At 44.8% G+C, this 17,348-nt stretch overlaps 1 protein-coding gene across 1 annotated transcript in view; it reads right to left on the reverse strand.

The window, feature by feature from the left end:
• The window catches only part of PAPOLA (poly(A) polymerase alpha), a 31,808-nt gene extending 15,950 nt beyond the window's left edge, over positions 1-15,858 (reverse strand). Inside the window, exons 1-11 of the mRNA XM_083166755.1 lie at positions 15,684-15,858; positions 7,856-8,023; positions 6,400-6,466; positions 4,908-4,989; positions 3,724-3,833; positions 3,395-3,448; positions 2,288-2,399; positions 1,004-1,093; positions 772-910; positions 542-614; positions 3-123 (exon numbers count right to left, since the gene is read on the reverse strand). Of these exons, the coding sequence (XP_083022881.1) occupies positions 3-123; positions 542-614; positions 772-910; positions 1,004-1,093; positions 2,288-2,399; positions 3,395-3,448; positions 3,724-3,833; positions 4,908-4,989; positions 6,400-6,466; positions 7,856-8,023; positions 15,684-15,691 (1,024 nt within the window). The 5' untranslated portion in view covers positions 15,692-15,858. The remainder of the gene's footprint in view (positions 1-2; positions 124-541; positions 615-771; positions 911-1,003; positions 1,094-2,287; positions 2,400-3,394; positions 3,449-3,723; positions 3,834-4,907; positions 4,990-6,399; positions 6,467-7,855; positions 8,024-15,683) is intronic.
• Positions 15,859-17,348: the final 1,490 nt, after the last annotated feature.

The following is a 17,348-nucleotide window of genomic DNA, read 5'->3' on the forward strand; positions in this document are numbered from 1 at the left end:
ACCTTGCTTGAATTCTTCCACCATGACCATCCGTGTAGAAACAGACACATTGTAGGTAGAATTCTGCTGTGGGTAAGCTGGCGTGATAATGGGCATCAGGTGGTACCGGTCACTGGGATTCACCTACATAAACAGAGAATACGAACAATTATGTAAAATGGAGACAGACGCACAAGTTTCAGTTACAGCATTTCCATGTTCGAAGAACAAGTATTACATGTAGAAGGGTATGTCCTCTGTTTGTAGCACCCAAAAATATAAGCTCTAGGACAAGAGTGGCCAAACCGGTCCTGGAGGTCTACCAACAGTTAATGTTTCTCAGGCCACCTGTGGATCTGTCGAATGTGTCAGTTAGGAATATATGTAGCACATATTTGAAAATGTGACAGTTAGTAATGACTGCACCTGTGCTCCAGCTAGGGGTCTAGAAAACGTGGACTGCTGGTAGAACCAGGTTGGACACCCCTGCTCTAAGACAATGGTCTCCTGGGAAACACACCCCAGAGAGGCACGGAATTGTAGACCATACATTGTTACTAACCCTGGGGTCCCAAACAGGCAAATTAAGGTTACACTCTTCAGGCTGCTTCAATAAAACCGGGTTAGGCCATTCCCTATAAAAAGGAGAAAAAATTGGCAGTTGAGATGAAAGGTTGTAATAAGCACTGGACATTGGGCACAGATGGCGTGTGTGTGTGTGTGTGTGGGGCGCACCGGTGTCGAGGAAATACAACAAACCTTTTTGCTAATTCTCTCATGTGATAAACTCACCATTTGGAAAATACCAGGAAAAACTTATGCACAAGAGTAGATGCTATTGCATTTGGATACAGTTGGCATGTTCTTGCCACCAGCATAGCCCAGGAAACCCCTCCAAGAAATCCCAGGATGTTGGAATAGATATTATGGCCTGTGAAAAGGGAAAACAAATGGAAAAATCAACACTTTGTTTTTTTTTTTTTAAACAAAGCACCATCATTTCAAACATAAAAATAAAACTTACGCTTGGCCCATAGTTTAATTGCTCTCAAGGTTAACCTGAAGTTATCGATGTTTGGTACTAAATGGAGGATTTCATCGGTTACACGACAACCTAATGAATGGGGAAAAAAAACAAAAACAAAAAAAAACTAAAATTAAACACATTAGAACATTTAAATTTAAAAAGAACACAAGTCGTCAGTCTGGTAGTTGGAAGAAATCTTGCTCCAAACAGTCAAATTAAACGTTTGGTATATTTAGCGAGAGTTTCTTCTGTTCCATGTCCTTCGTAAATGTTGTAGACCAGGGATGGGGAACCTTCGGCCCTCCAGCTGTTGTGGAACCTTCGGCCCTCCAGTTGTTGTGGAAATACACATCCCAGCATGCCTTGCTACAGTTTTGCAATGTGGTCATGCTACGATTGCTGCAGGGCATGCTGGGATGTGTAGTTCAACAACAGTTGGAGGGCCGAAGGTTCCTCATCCCTGTTGTAGACCTACAAATGTTGTGCACAAAAATGTCCTAGCAGAGGAGGAAAACATGATGAACGTGTTCTCGCTCACTGTGAACTAAACTGGAATTCATCCATCAAGACTTCCAACAGGATTGTAGCTCCTGAGTTAAGAGCTGGAGCTGTTCAATCACTTCCTGCAATAACCCCAGGGTGGGCACTAAGTGCAGATTTCAGCTTGCATCTCAGATGAGGGCAAAGAACATTGAACATGACATGCCCCTCAGGACTTACTGCGCAGGATAACTGAACAGTATCAGGAGCTTAACACAGAGTCTATGGCTTATCTTTGGCTGCAGGGCTTACCGCAGGACAAAAACAGAATAGCGCCTAACATTTAACCTAGGAGCTAACAACATATGGAAAGTCTAGCAGCTAATAGAACTTTCCCCTACGACAGGGATGGAGAACCTACAGCTGTTGTGCAACTACACATCCCAGCATGCCCTGCAACAGTTTTAGCATGGCCAAATAGCAAAACTGTAACAAGGCATGCTGGGATGTGTAGTTCTCCAACAGCTGGAGGGAGGAAGGTTCCCCATCCCTGCCCTATGAGTATTTGTATGTCCAGCATTCATCTGTCAAAAAAAAAAAAAAAAAAAAAAAAAAAAAAAAAAAAAAAGCAGGCTACCCCTATATTCATTGTTATCCAAATACAAGGTATGAAAAGGAAAATGTCCTGTGAGGGATTGCACTGGCCAGCGGCCACGCCCCCCTGCCTGACCTACAGACAGCAGAATGGCAGCCCCAGCATTGGCTGATGTCACTAGCACCCAGGATACGCAGTGCGTTTACCATTAAGACTCCGTATGCATCTTATGTCTAGGTTCTTCAGCAGGCTATCATCTCTCAGGTCCAAGTCCTCGGGAATTGTCTGAAGTGCAAGTCTAGCAAATAAAATATCAATCTAGAAGAGATTTGGGAGAGAGAAGAGTAAAAGTCAGCCTCATTATCATGGGTCAAAACACACAACAGTGCACCATACCCTTGCAAAGTTCATTAAAACCCTTTGAGGTCCGCACCAATTTTTTTTTTTACTATAAACGGATTTCTCAACCCGTTTGGTATAGGCCTATATCTCAAAAACTGTGGGGTCTCATTTTAAAAAACTATTGATTGTTGTTAATATCCTCAGTGAATAAAAAAACGCAAAGAATTTTTTTTCCCTTTGCTTTTTTTTGTGGTGCGGACCTCAAAGGGTAAGGGACTTGTAAACTTTAAATTTAAAGTAGATAAGTCTAATATGCTCCTTTTTTAAAATCTTTTTACTTCCTTCAGTCTCCAGCCTCTCAAAGCTATTCCATGGCCAACAAGTCAGCTATGCAAGCTTACACACACATATAAACAAGTCCACGAAGTCTTCCAAAAGATGGCAGCCTGCGTGCTGAGGAATCCACAGGACTCCTATAAGTGTGGGGCCTCTATCACTGCGTGAACATAGGAGTCCGGTAGCACTAATGAAAAGGCATGGGCGAAAAATGACAATAAAGTAAAAATAATATAAAAAGCCTGTTGTAGACGGGACAGACCTTAAAGAATTATTGTAGAACTACCTAGATATTTTAAGAGATGTATCCTAACCAATGTTCCCCTTTATCCTAAACTACCTATTTTGAGGTTATGTTACATGACATAGGCATTTTTATTTCGTGTATAAAGCTGTGTGTCATTGTTCTACACTACTGACTGTTAAGAATAGAACAGAGGATGCCACAAGCAAATTTAAGTCCTTCAAAACGGAGAACAGAAGCAATTTTCCAAAAGGGATAAGAATACTATAAAACTAGTCAGGGGCACTTCTAATGCTAAAAATGAAACTGTGAGACCAGCCATGGTCATCGTGTGTGTATCCCAAAACCTGCATATCATATAGTCATAGTGAACCGTAGCAGTATGTGTTACCTCTATCCCATCAAAGCAGAGCTTAATCACAGGTACAAACGCTTCTTCCACAGACTGAAAGAAAGAAGAAAACTCATAAGTGCTCATAAGTAAAGCGATGCAGAGACGAACATCCACAGGACAAATCAGGCCTGACACGTACGGTTTACTGTACCAATGGGAAAGCACAATGTCCAACATAAAATAGTCATTCGTTTTCCCAAAGGCACATATTCATTTGCACCAAGTGCATTTTTATGCTCTCAAATGCTCTTATGCAACCGCAGGTCTTAAGTACCAGCAGCTGCTGCTCAACAGGCAAAACCTTCGGAATATTGGGGGTAACTTACACGCAAGTCTTTCACTTTATCTTGAAGTTTCAATTTGTCATAAAACGATGAAAAAAAGTCACTTCTGTCGACGTGTCTTGGAGCCACACACAAGGCATCAATATCCGCACCTGAAGGATACAGACGTACAAAAACACAAATCAGCACTACAGCACCGGTGTGGCATAGGAATATCAACAGGCAATGACGATGCGATTTACACGGACTTCATCTAGCCGCAATCTGGTTCCAACATGGTGACTGCATACTTGCAGCACTTCAGTGGCAGCCTACACTCAGACCAAACTACGGGATGTACAGTGGTTAATGGAATAAAAAGCCTTCACATACGTAAACCTTTGAATAAAGTGCGGAGGAAGCCATTATGCAAGGTAAACCAATCTTCGTGTGTACTACTACTTACTGGTGTCTACAAACATCCAAGGACAAATTAAAGTGAATGTGTGTTGGAGACCAATGTTTTTAAGGTCAGTGATGCTCAACATAGAATCTTCAAAGCATCACGAGTGGTAAAACTCACCATATTATGTTGTACTTTCATTAATCTCCCGTCAGAGGGGCTGCACTCAAATAATGGTTCACCCACTGAAACATATGACTACCAATAGGTCTAGGCCAAAGTATACTTTGAAGTTACCCTTTTAGGGTTAAACAGGCAAAATTTCCTATATGTAAGAGTAATACATGGTTGCAACTTCTTAAACTCAGGAGTCTTCAAGCTTCCGAGCAATTGGACCAAGTTGGCTGACCCCCGATAGCTCCACAAGACCTCCACACACCATAGAGTGGTGGTTCTCGCTGGTGCAGGACAAACCTACCAGGGCCACCCCACCGTCGTTTCCTCTAATCTCCCCTCCGGCATTCATACGCCGGAGCTCCCGGGACCTGCCGCTGCCCCAGCCATCGTTCACAACAGGTGGCAGGCTCGGCCGACCGAACTCCTGAGTCCCCCTGAGCCGCACGGAACATCCCCGAGCCTGCCTACAACTAATAGTGGTGGGGGCAGCTGCAGGGGAGCTCCGGCGTACGATTGCTGGAGAGGTGAGGGGGAGTGACGGGGGCAGCTTTCCAATTTCCAGGCATACCACTCAAGTGGCTAAACATAGCTTTCAATTGGCAGGTAGGTAAGAATCTAGTTATACAACGTAATACCATACTTCATTTATAGTTTTACAAGTAAATACCTTTTGTGTGGACACCCAATCTGTATGACCCAAAAGTAAATATCTTGCCTCCAACATTCTCAATTACGGCTTGTGGAAGATTCTGATGGGATAAAGAGCATTAGATGTAACAGACAAAGAAAATAATAATACAAAATATATATATATATATATATATATATAAATAAAAATAAATAAATGAGACAAGTGAAGCTAAAGTGTACAGATAATGGAGTTCTGATGTTCACACCTTGATATTCATTAGAACAACTTGTGTATTAAGAGGGATAACATGCCTACTGCGTACTAAAATGGTCCCAATTTCAGAGAGACATCCCTATCTAGGGATGTCTGCCAATCAGGTGAGCCCAGACGTGACGTAACACAGATCTGCCCACTTGCAGGTTAGACACCAATAGAATTGTGCCCTGCAATGCAGATCTGCACTCTAGGTCTACCCTCTCTGCAAGGTTCTCGCAGTCCAAACCGCACCCAGGCCTCTTAAAGGAGCCCGTCAGAGCGACCCTGATTTTATTATGGAGCAGGATAGTGCCGTGGCATGTCTAAAGTAGCCGGGTGTAGCACCCATGGTACTGCTCCTGGGAAGAACACTGAGGGCAGAACTTAAATCCAAGTGGATCTTATTGAGCATCTGGGGTGGGTTGCAGCTTTGTCATTTTGTCTAAATGTTGGGCTGTATGCTCCTGTAACATTAGATACCTGGATTATAAACCACAAAGTCTGTAAATGGTTTAAAAGCTCAATTTCCTGTTCATCACAAAACTAATTGTCGACAATCAATATTCATATAATTAATAATGGCTTACGGTCGTATTACCGACCACAGGTTGACAGTCATGAGGTCAACACCGTTGGGTCGACAGGGGACAAGGTAGACAGGGTTTATTTCACCCGACGGGCGGTATTTCAGCCCTACCATCCACTAGGGCGTGGTGGGAAAATAAAATAGTGTGCCGAGCGCAGCGAGTCACCGTGCCCGAAGCATAGCGAGCGATACGAGGGGCTGCGGTTGACTTCAAACACTGTCCATGTCAACTGTGTCGACACTCGTGTAAAAAAAAAAAAAGTTAAAAAAAAACCCCCATATCAACCTCGCGACCTGTGGACACAACACGTCGACCTTGTCCCCTGTCGACCTTCAACCCTGTAGACCTAGAACTGTCGAATGACTGTCGACCTTAGTGTGGTCGATAAAATAATCCACACCCTTAATAGAGAGCTTCCCTTCCACCCTATCAGTGCACACATCACACATTACATAACACTGCTTGTGTGGAAATACCCTTCAATACTTGGGAATAAAACCGAAGACCCTCAGGTGGGTTAGGCTGCTAGAAGGGAGAGGGTGTGTCAGGATTCCCTCCGTCAGGATGCCGGCGTCTGTATTCTGACCGCCAGTCACCCGGACGTAGACCATACAATCCATATGCCTGCTGACCGGTTACAAAAAGGCATTATGGTCTGACCTTTGTTAACACTTAAGGGTACTTACCTTAATTTCACTGATTTCACGGATCCATTCTTTCACTAAATTGTTCAACTTCCCCAAAATTAAAATCCTGTGGGGTGAAAAATAAATAAACAATTTACATGAATAAAATCCAAAATGATTTGCTTGCAAAATAACCTGCAAATAATGTATGGAATCAGATTTGTACATGATAACATTATAGAACAGTAATAGTTATGTTCCTGCTGGCACGGCCATTGTAGCTGACTTTATGTGTGAAGAAAGTAACGCACAAGTCTTCAATGGCTTAGGACACGGATGGCCAAACGATGGCCCTCCAGCTGTTGTGAAACTACACATCCCAGATGGTTGTCATAGTTTTAGCATTCCCGAATACCAAACTGTGGCAAGGCATGATGGGACTGTTTCATAACAGCTGGAGGGCCACAATTTGGACATACCTGGCTGACTTCTGAACAAGGGGACAGAACTACAACCCATGGTTCTCAGTAAGTGCTGGGATAGTACAGCAGCAACAAGTCCGTTACCGTATAGCCCGGGACTGGATGTGAGCACCCTGCGATCAGATCATATGTAGTGATGGGGCTTCCTCCTCAGCCATGCCACAAAGTCCCCGGCCAACCGTGATGTGCTGAAGGGTTCCATCACCTTAAAAGGTATCGCAGTATAGTAGCTTATAGGTAAGATCAGACGGAATGGGATCATTCGTCAGACTGCATTTAGGTCTACAGTCATTAGGTCGACCCCACTAGGTCGACTGGCAGGAAGGTCGACCTGACTTAAGGTCGACATGGGCCAAGGTCGACATGACTTAAGGTCGAATTTGCATAAAGGTCGACATAAGGAAGGTCGACTGGTCATAAGGTCGACATGGGTTTTTCACTGTTTTTTTTATCCGAATGTCGACACAGTCGACATGGACACAGTTGGCAATGAGAATCGGACCCTCGCATCGCTCGCAATGCTTCGGGCACGGTGCCTCGCTGCGCTCGGCACACTATTTTATTCTCCCACCACGCCCTAGTGGATGGTAGGGCATGAAATACCGCCTGTCGGCACATGTCGGCTCAAAAAAACAGCGAAAAACCCATGTCGACATTATGACCAGTCGACCTTCCTCATGTCGACCTTTATGCAAATTCGACCTTAAGTCATGTCGACCTTGGCCCATGTCGACCTTAAGTCAGGTCGACCTTCCTGCCAGTCGACCTAGTGGGGTCGACCTAATGACTGTAGACCTAAATGCAGTCTGACGAATGACCGCATCCCGATCAGACTGAGATAAGTCTAAGCATCTTCCAGGTGTATACAGCTGCCTATCAATTGGCTGGGAACAAGCAACATGACATGGAGCATTGGTCATTACTGAGAGTGAGTTAGAGATTGCTTCATCTACACAGTTAAGTTGCAGCTGATGGACCAGTTCTTTTACATAAAGCTAAATAGCCCGGTAGGACAATAGACCGCCGTTGCTCACCTTCGCTGCAATTCCTCCTCCTCTTCGAAGACCCCGAAAGGTTTTAGCGTTTCGATAAGTTTGTTTGTGAGGGTGCAATCCGTGTCCTTGGGCACTGCTAAGCTGATCGGGGAGGTGATACCGAAATTTTTCTGTGTCTGCTGTGGTGTTCCCTGGTTTCCCAATGGACTAAAGAGAAAAAGATTGCAAATAAAAACCATACATTGTGAAAGAACCATTGCAGATGGAAACACATACTTCCAGCTGTGACCACATCTATTACTAGACTCGCTGTAGAGAGACTGACTGAGCAGGGTCCTGGTATGGACCAGTATTAACCACAGGATTTCTTACACTTACAGCAGTTACATAAAGATTTAACCTGCCAGGTTGCTATGTTACACCACCAGTACTAATAAAGGTCACCCTGAGCATCAGCACAAATGAAGTGGTGCCTGCATTTTTGGTCAGGTGTAGACAATAGTAGACTAAGTACACGTATTAGTTCCGCAGGTCCCTCAGTAACTATGGGCCATATTTAATGCAGCCAGCGAGGGGTTTAAAACAGAAGGTATTGGCAAAAACAAGCCACCCTTGCTGCTCACGCTATTCTACGTTCCGGGTGAATCCTCGCTGTCCGATGATGGCGAGTATTCAACCAAACAGCGATGCTCGCAGCTAATGCAGGGAGCCTTGCTGCTTTTAGCTGCAAGCCTTGCTGCTTTAGCGGCCTCACGCGCAGTTTCCCCGTCGCTGCAAAAACCTAGCGACAGGGAAACGTCTGGTGCTGCCGGGTCAGTTGAATACTGACCTTGCGTGCGGTCACAGCTCGCAAAAAAAACATTGAATATACTCCTATGGGGATTCCTTGGTCATGGTAATGTTAAAAAGCAGCAGGTAGAGGGCTCAGTAGTGGAATATTGCTACATCCCCTTTAGACTACGTATTTGCAATGGGTTTGTCTACAGCTCTTGATGAAATGTAAATATGTTTTGAAGAGTAGAAAACAAAAAGCTAAAACATCATCCATGACTTGTAAACAGGACCATCATTTCCTTAAAATTTTACAACATAAAACCCTGAAGGAATGTACACATGGTCAGATCTGGCATTCAATATGCCGTTCAATTTCTACTTCCACTTGCCTGGCAAGTTTTTCTTTTCGATTTCCACTATACGTGAATGTGTATTGGATTGAATCTGCATCAAATGCTGCTAAAAGCTTACTTATAAAAAGCAAAATCGAATAGAAAACGAGTGCATATCTCATACCGCTTTCACACTGCCAAAACGGTTCAAAAACGGGTATTTTTACATCGGGTCTGAGCCTTCATATTGCAGTAGATTACCGTTTAAGTACCATTCACATCAGTCAACCCGTTTAATCCCCTGAACACGGTTCAAGGCAGCATGCAGGGGACAGCCTGTCACAGGTCTGGAATCTGTTGTTTTTACTAAATACCGTTTCAGAGCCATTCTCACTGCATAAAAAACGGCTCTGAAACGTGTAGTACTCTGCTTTTTAAATGTTTTGAAATACCGGTTATCTTTAACCGGTAAATCAACTCTGGCGCTTTCCCACTGCAGCCTTAAATGTTTAGAAAGGGGAAAAAAACGGCAATATACCGTTTAACAAGTGCGGTGTGAAAGGGGTATCACTGCGTGTACTCTCTATTATTGTAATTTGTGTACATGCTGAGATTTTGTGTTAAATTTTGACTATATATTTGTGCATGAAACAAGGGTTCAAAACATGAAACAAATTTTGTGTATTATCTCAGGCACTGAATTTGAATGCTAAGCAATTCTTGCACATATTAAGTGCCAGTTAAATATCATGTCCCCAGTAGTGCCAGTCACAGATGTCAGATGTACATTCCGAAAACTATGGTTTTCAGAATAATTCGGATAACAGATATCCGGATAAAGAACACTTAACCTGTACTAAATGGGAAAATGCAATAAGTGGCGATTTGACAAAATTAGATTTGTGTAGAGAAAACTGCCAAAAATTTGCCATTTTGGACAAATATTTCCACAAGGTCAGTTCTAGTAGAATTATCAATCCCCTCCCCCATTGAGGATACTGGTATGTGGTTACCTAGACAACAGTCTCCAATATTTAAAAAAAATAAACAAACGCTCTATACCAATCCTTCCTGGATCAAGATACCACAGGGAAGTGGACTCATGTACCCCTTTCACACAGCACAAATAACCCGGGTCTGACCCACGTTGTCACCGTGCGGTGTGAAAGGGCCTTTACGCCAATACGACCTAGGTTAAACGAAGGGTTATTCCTGGGTCGGACCCATGTTGCTGGGCAGTGTGAATGGGTAACCCGGGCCATGCGACCCTGGTCCCGTTCACACTATAGGGAGAAGGCAGCATCAGCGCTAAGTGCTGCTTCCTCCCTCGCCCCCCCGAAGGCGCCAGCAACCCGGTTTTATCTTGCAAATGCCTGGTTTCTGCCCATATGAACCAGAGTCCATATCCTGGGTGCGTCCCACCATTTGCAATGTGAAAGGTTTTAAGTTGTAAACTCACATTACAGGTTTTAAGTTGTAAACTCACATTACAGAAATATCAAAATTTTTCTTCTGTATGAAACATTTATTTAAATAGCTAGATCGAGCTATTTAAATGTATGTTGTTCTGGGATCTGTACCATCACCGACACTACAAATATATATATATATTTTTCCAGCACATTAAAGGGCTGCATAAATTGCAAAATGTTTGTACCCTTAGGGGTGGTAGTGGCGCTTGACAGAAGCGGTCTCACCAGCAGCTGCTAAAAAAGGTGTGTGTGGGGGGGGGGGGGAATAGACGGTCCACTGAAACTCATAAAAAGAAATGGGGGGTGAAGCAGTGTTTAATTGTTCAGAAAAAAAGATGAAACAATTGGACTGATTTTACACACAAAAAAGTAAATTTTAAAAAGTAATATTTAAAAATACGGTACTTATGTAGTATCTGGGCGTCCGATTTTGTGATTGTATGCCTTACCTTAAGGCATACAATCAGATGCGATGCGATTTTGCATAGGATTCAATGTTAAGAAGGTCCTGTTCATTTCCCCACTATCCAAGTGGATATAGAGTTTATTTTATATAGCGTGGCGAGCGCAGCGAGCCCCGCGAGGGGACGCATATTTCTTAAAAAGTATTCTGTGTCCGCTCGCCACGCTTCGGTGGCTCGCTACGCTCGCCACAGGTTTATATCCAACTCCATGCCCACTTGGATAGTGGGGAAAGGAAAAGGACCCCTTTTTCCCATTGAATTCTATGTTAAAATGGACTCAGACCATTTTAACATTGAATCCTATGGAAAAATCTTGACCATCGCATCGCATACGATCTGGTCGCATGCGATGCGATTTCTAAATCGGACGCCCAGATACTACATAAGTACCAAAAATACAAATATAGTGACCGTTAGTGTTTATAATTGACACTGCAATGCATGCATTTGATCGTTCCAAACTGTTCCTTTTTAAAAAATTTGTACTGTCCGTTCCTATTTTGCCCCTGTTTTTAGATAGGTAGGTTTATGTTTACCGTCCACCATGTATAATATGCGCAGTTCCGCTCTCCTGTTTGGTGTATTTAGCTGGTCGGCTGGATTCAGTTCACCATGGAGGGTGGCTTGGTGGTATAGCTGCTTTGCTGGGGTGCAAACTGCTGGTGCAGTCTGGGTCAGTCCAGATGAATGTATAGAATAAAGGGTTATTCTATACATTCATATTAACTGACCCGGACCAGCCCCAGACTGCACCAGCAAAGCAGCTATACCGCCAAGCCACCCTCCATGGTGAACTGAATCCAGCCGGACCAACTAAATACACTAAAATACACTAAATACAGGTGAACAGGAGAGCGGGACTGCGCATATTATACATGGTGGATGGTAAATATATACCTACCTATCTAAAAACAGGGGCAAAATAGGAACGGACAGTACACATTTTTAAACAGGAACCGTTTGGAACGATCAAATGCATGCATTGCAGTGTCAATTATAAACACTAATGGTCACTATATTTGTATTTTTAAATAAAATGTACTTTTTTGTGTGTAAAATCAGTCCAGTTGTTTCAGAACAATTAAGCGCTGCTTCACCCCCTGTTTTTTCAGGTGTGGTATAGGGGTCTGACAGTCGGGATCCCGGCTACGCGAGCCACCTATTCTATTCTCCCTCTATGGGGGTCGTGGGCCCCCACGAGGGAAAATCAGGTGGCCGTCGGGAACCCAGCTGTCGGTGTTTTAGTGTTCCTTCTAGGAACCAAACGGTGCAGGGCGCTGGAGGGGCGGACCGGGCACGCCCGGGCCGCAGCGTCACAAATGGGGGTGTGCCCGGGCCGCCGCATCACTGAAGGGGGCGTGCCCGGCCGTAACTAAGTCCCCGAGCTGCCGGGAAAGTGCCGTGCACCGCAATCTATGGCGGCGCTGGGATTCCCCGATGCACTCCGGCGGGCAGGCTGTTTTAGCGGGGCTCTGCTAGAGGGGCAGGGCGCATTCTGCCCTTTAAAAATCGGGCAGGGCCGCTAAAACAGCCTAGCAGGAACACTAGTGTTTTGACAGTCGGGATCCCGACGTCGGGTGAATGCCTAAATTTTAGCGACGTCAAGAGACAAAAACCTAGTTAATGGGCGTGATGGGAACGGTGCTGTTACGCGCCTAAACAGAGCAACAACTGAATTGCTCCATGTGGCACTCGCAGAGCAGATATCTGCAGAAAAAAAAAAACAATTGCATCAAGTTTGACAGAAGAGAACCTCTTGGTCCATCCAATCTGCACCCCCCCCCCCATGGGGCCTACACGTATAGCAATGCTGAAGCTTTCTGGGTGATGTTACATTGCTCACAACGCTTCAGCATGATCTCTCAGCAAACAGCGATATATCAGCACTGTGATCTGTCAGGGGGGTTTGGTATAGGGTTCCGACAGTCGGGATCCAGACAGTCATCAGCCAGACATTGGGATCCCGACTGCCCAGACTCAGACAGCATGGTGAGCGCAACAAAGACCCTTGCGGGATTGCTGCGCACGCCACGCTGCGGGCATGGAGGCTCGCCACCGATTCTATTCTCCCTCTATGGGGGTCGAGTGAAAATAGCGGGTGACCATCGGGCACCCTTCTGTCGGCGTTTTGAGAGTCGAGATCCCAACGTCGGGTAAATGACTGACGGGATCCCAACTGTCAGGGCCTCCGGTAAGAACACTGGCCCTGACCGATTAATAACCAGAGTTCTGGTTTATTGATCACTGGGAGATAGTGATGTGCAGGGCCACACACAGCAATGTAGGGGCATTTTTTGAGGGGTCTAGTGAAATTGCTCAGAAATTGTCTGTATTTTCTCTATATAAAATGATTCCTGTGAAATACCAAACACTACAATAAAAATACCTAAAATATGGGTAGAATAATAACAGGTATGTATAAGACATACAATTAAGTATAACTTGGCCATGACAACTTATGTCCACATTCATACAGATGAGCAAAACATCCCAAATCCCTACACCAGTCGTAACAAAGTACGACCAAAAATCAGAAAAACCGTAATAACTGCACAAACCAATGATAAATTACATATGATACAAAACATAAAATTGTATGTAAATGAATGCCCCGTACATACAGGGCGAGTTGAGCTTTGTGAGCGACACCGAATCGCACAGCACACAAACCAGCACCAGCGATGTTTCCTGAGCAATCTGTCAATCTCCCAATAGAGAGAACACAGACGATGACTAGACCTTTCAAGCAGGCTATCAGATAGGAAGGGCGTGGGGGCCCATGCTGCATTCAACAGCATGGTCCTCGTTCCGTGAGAGCATAAAATAGACTGTACGGCGCAGTCTATTTCTACATTCTATTCCGCGGGGCTGTGCATCGGGATTGGGAAATGCATAGCATGGTGTGATTTGCATTATGCAATTTTGACTATAGTGGTCACAGCTTAACATAGAGAGCATAGGGTAGAGATGAGCTCGCAGGGGCTGGTTCTAGATTAGGCATTACCTATCCAAAATCATGAAATAGACTCCAAGGGCTATATTGACTAAGGTGTGTGTTTATAGAAGTGGAGAGGTCACCCACGACAACCAGATTCCATCATCTTCTACAAAGGTGCTAGTTGAATAAGTAGAATCTGGTTGCTAGGGGCAACGTCTCCCCTTTTCACTGATTGGTTCATCAACCCCTTAGGCACAATGGTTGATTATCTTTGTAATAGATTACTCGAGCAGACATAACAAGAGGACAGGGGAAAAAATAGTGCATAGATCAGTTAGGCCACACTATGATGGAAAAAGCACACAAGCCGCACCTTTGTTTTTCTTTCCACAAAATGTGATACTATTGTGGAGATACAGCAGGGAATGATCAGAGAATTAAAAAAGAAGACCAACTGAAACCTGACATTAAAATTGGCACTTCCACCCTATCACAATATATACTTGCTCAGCTACCATCGATACCCCCCTCTATTCTCACGTGTTCATTCAGCTCTACTATGAGTGTGGAGTTTGTATTTTCTCCCAGTGCTTGCGGGGGTTTCCTCCGGGTACCCCGGTCTCCTCCCACGGTCCAAAAAATCTACTGGTAGGTTAATTGTCTCCCATTAATCATAGAATGAATGTGCGTGTACATGTACTAGAGAATATAGATTGTAAGCTCCACTGGAACAGGGACTGATGTTATAGTATCTGGAAAGCGTTGCGGAATATGTACGCGCTATATAAACTAGTAATAAATACCAAGGACAACCTGCCCATGGTAGCATGTGGACAACGCTATTGCTTCATTACATTTATGCTGTACGGTGTATGAGAATTTGTTCTGTTAATTGTGCTTTGTTTTACCTTTTCAGTTAAGGTGCGTACACACTGGCCGATATATCGACCATGCCGGATTTAAATGTACAGATACATCAGCGCATCATGCTGGGTGTAGGGGAGATCCGCCAACCACCTATACAGCCCGGCCAGGAGCCGCCGATGATTGACAGCTCAGTGGGTGGGAGCATACAAATGCACCTGCCCATTTGGGATGTCAGTTCTGACAGAACAGGCAGCATGTATGGAGAACACGTTGCCTGATCTATCGGTCGTTCTATCTACTAGTATGTACCCAGCTTTACTGTAATGTATAGTTCTGTATAACCTATATTGTTCTAACTTGTCATATGTACAGCCCTGCCAACCACTTGGGTCGCCTTATAATTAAAACATAAAAATTTTAATATACAAGAATCAAGTAACTGGAGACACTCCAGCCGTTGTGGAACTACACATCCCAGAATGCGCTGCCCCAGTTATAGCAGGCTATAATAGCAAAACTGTGGCAGAGCATGCTGGGATGTTTACTCCTGCAGCAGGTGAATGCCAGAGGTGGCCTAGCCATGAATACAGTAATACACCTATGCAACCACTGGGTATGGACATCAGGTGTATCCAACTGCAGGTACCCTGTAGGTAATAGCATGGTAACCACCACTGCTATACACAGTGACTGCAGGAACACTATGCACACACACACACTCTGTAAAATTACGTAGAATATGTGGATCCTGCACTGAGCATCCAGGTGAAGATAATGCACCCTATGCACCTGTGGCCTGTATGGTTATACCCTCTAACCATCACACATACACTGTGCGCCTATACAGTATGGATGCAGGGGCCCTGTGTGCACCCATGGTATATGGTCTGCACCGCCCTGTAGCACGGGAGCCGAAGGCAGAGGCATTACAAGGACACAGGGCACTGCGCTCCCCGGATGCGGCAGCGCTGGCGGCACGGAGCCTGTTAATGACGTCACATCTCCCCCCCGAATACTCACAACGGCATGGTGACCTCACTCCTCCCGCCGCCCGCGGTCCCTGGGCATGAGGAAGCCGGGGAACACCCGAAGCACACCCGGCTCTGAGGACAACAATGAGCGGCCGGAACCTGCCGCCTAAACGCTTCCCGTCTGCCCCAACATGGCGCCCGCCGCTACCACAGCAACGTCCTGGAATACGTCGACGTATCTGCGTCACGGCGTCACGCCACGCCCCGTATTTCCCCGCGGCCTGACGGGAAATGTAGTCCTGGAGTTAGCTCTTATTCCGCCATATTCCGTTTCTTTGTAAGCAGCGGCGAAGTGGGAATCACGTGCTGGTGGTGACATATTGGGACCCACACAGGCTGGCCATGTCTAGGCAGCTATATTGACAATAGCCTATATTACTCACGTAGGAATGCCCCTTGAATGCTTTATAATCAATTGTCTCCATCGTGGTGCCATCGGCACTCTGCTTCAATAGCAGAATTAGGAACAGACAATGGCAGCTGGCCAATCAGTAAAGAAGGGCAGGGAAAAGCGATGCGCGATGAACATAAAAATGTGGTCAAGGCATCTTTGGCTCTCCGCCGCAATAATAGGAACTCCGCCTTGAATCCATAGCAGACCATCAGTGGTTGCTAACCATCGATGGTCAACTGACCTCCCTATGTCCCAACGTTACAATGGTGGCATAACTCCCATCATGACCCTCTCCAGGAGGGACACAATGCTCTGTTGTGGGGCTTTTCTCTTAATGTTTGATTGCCATCAACTGTGGTGAAACACTTTTCTTCTCAATTAAACTGTAAACACAGGTGATGGCAATTATAAGTTAACATGAAAGTCCGGAAGAAGAGCATTGTGTCCCTCCTGGAGAAGGTCTTGTTGGGAGGTATGTGGTGGCAGTGCACCACATCCCAACTCGTGGATGTTCCCCATCTGAGCATATGGAAAAGGGATAGGATTTAGCCAAAAGTGGGGGCTCAGGATGTGAACCTGCAGAATCAGCCGCCACCTATATTAAGTACACCAAGCATGTATTCCTCATAGTCATCCGTAATGAGAGCCACCTAGTGGAAGAGCCAGCCCTGCTGGTGATAACGCAGAATTATATACAATTACTTTATAACCCTTACAGGTGCTTGCCTGTTCTTCCTCAACTACCTGCCCTTTCCTTCTCTAGCTCTGATATTTATACTTTACTCACATTAATTAATCATAAGCATTGAGTCTTATTGGCAAGCTTTGCTTCAATCATACGGTCACAGTTCACTTAACACCCAACTCTCTTGTTACTGGAAAGATTCAATGGCCTTGGGGTCTACGCATGCGTGGCCTTCTTATCAGGTGATTTCTCATATTGTAGAGACTAATTAGCTGTCCTCCCTCTCTCTGTCAACATTGCATTCATAAACTTATAAAATCAAAACAATTCTCTAGAAGAAATCACTTTTCCATCACTGTTCTGAATCTTCAGCCATTTTGTAATGTTTTTATGCAAGTCATAGTTAACAAAAAGGTTGCTGCTTCTGGCAAACACCTGCTGCAAAGGGTAGGCCTCATACGCCGTGGCTAGTACCTTGTGCAACAAACTAACGCCATCTGCAGAAATAATAACAGTGTTTAAGAAAACAGAGTGTAATAAAAGCATAGAATTATTGAATTTCTGTTTTAACGATG

Source organism: Crinia signifera, chromosome 12 (genome assembly GCF_055691185.1).
Source record: "Crinia signifera chromosome 12, ASM5569118v1, whole genome shotgun sequence".
Lineage (NCBI taxonomy): Eukaryota > Metazoa > Chordata > Amphibia > Anura > Myobatrachidae > Crinia > Crinia signifera.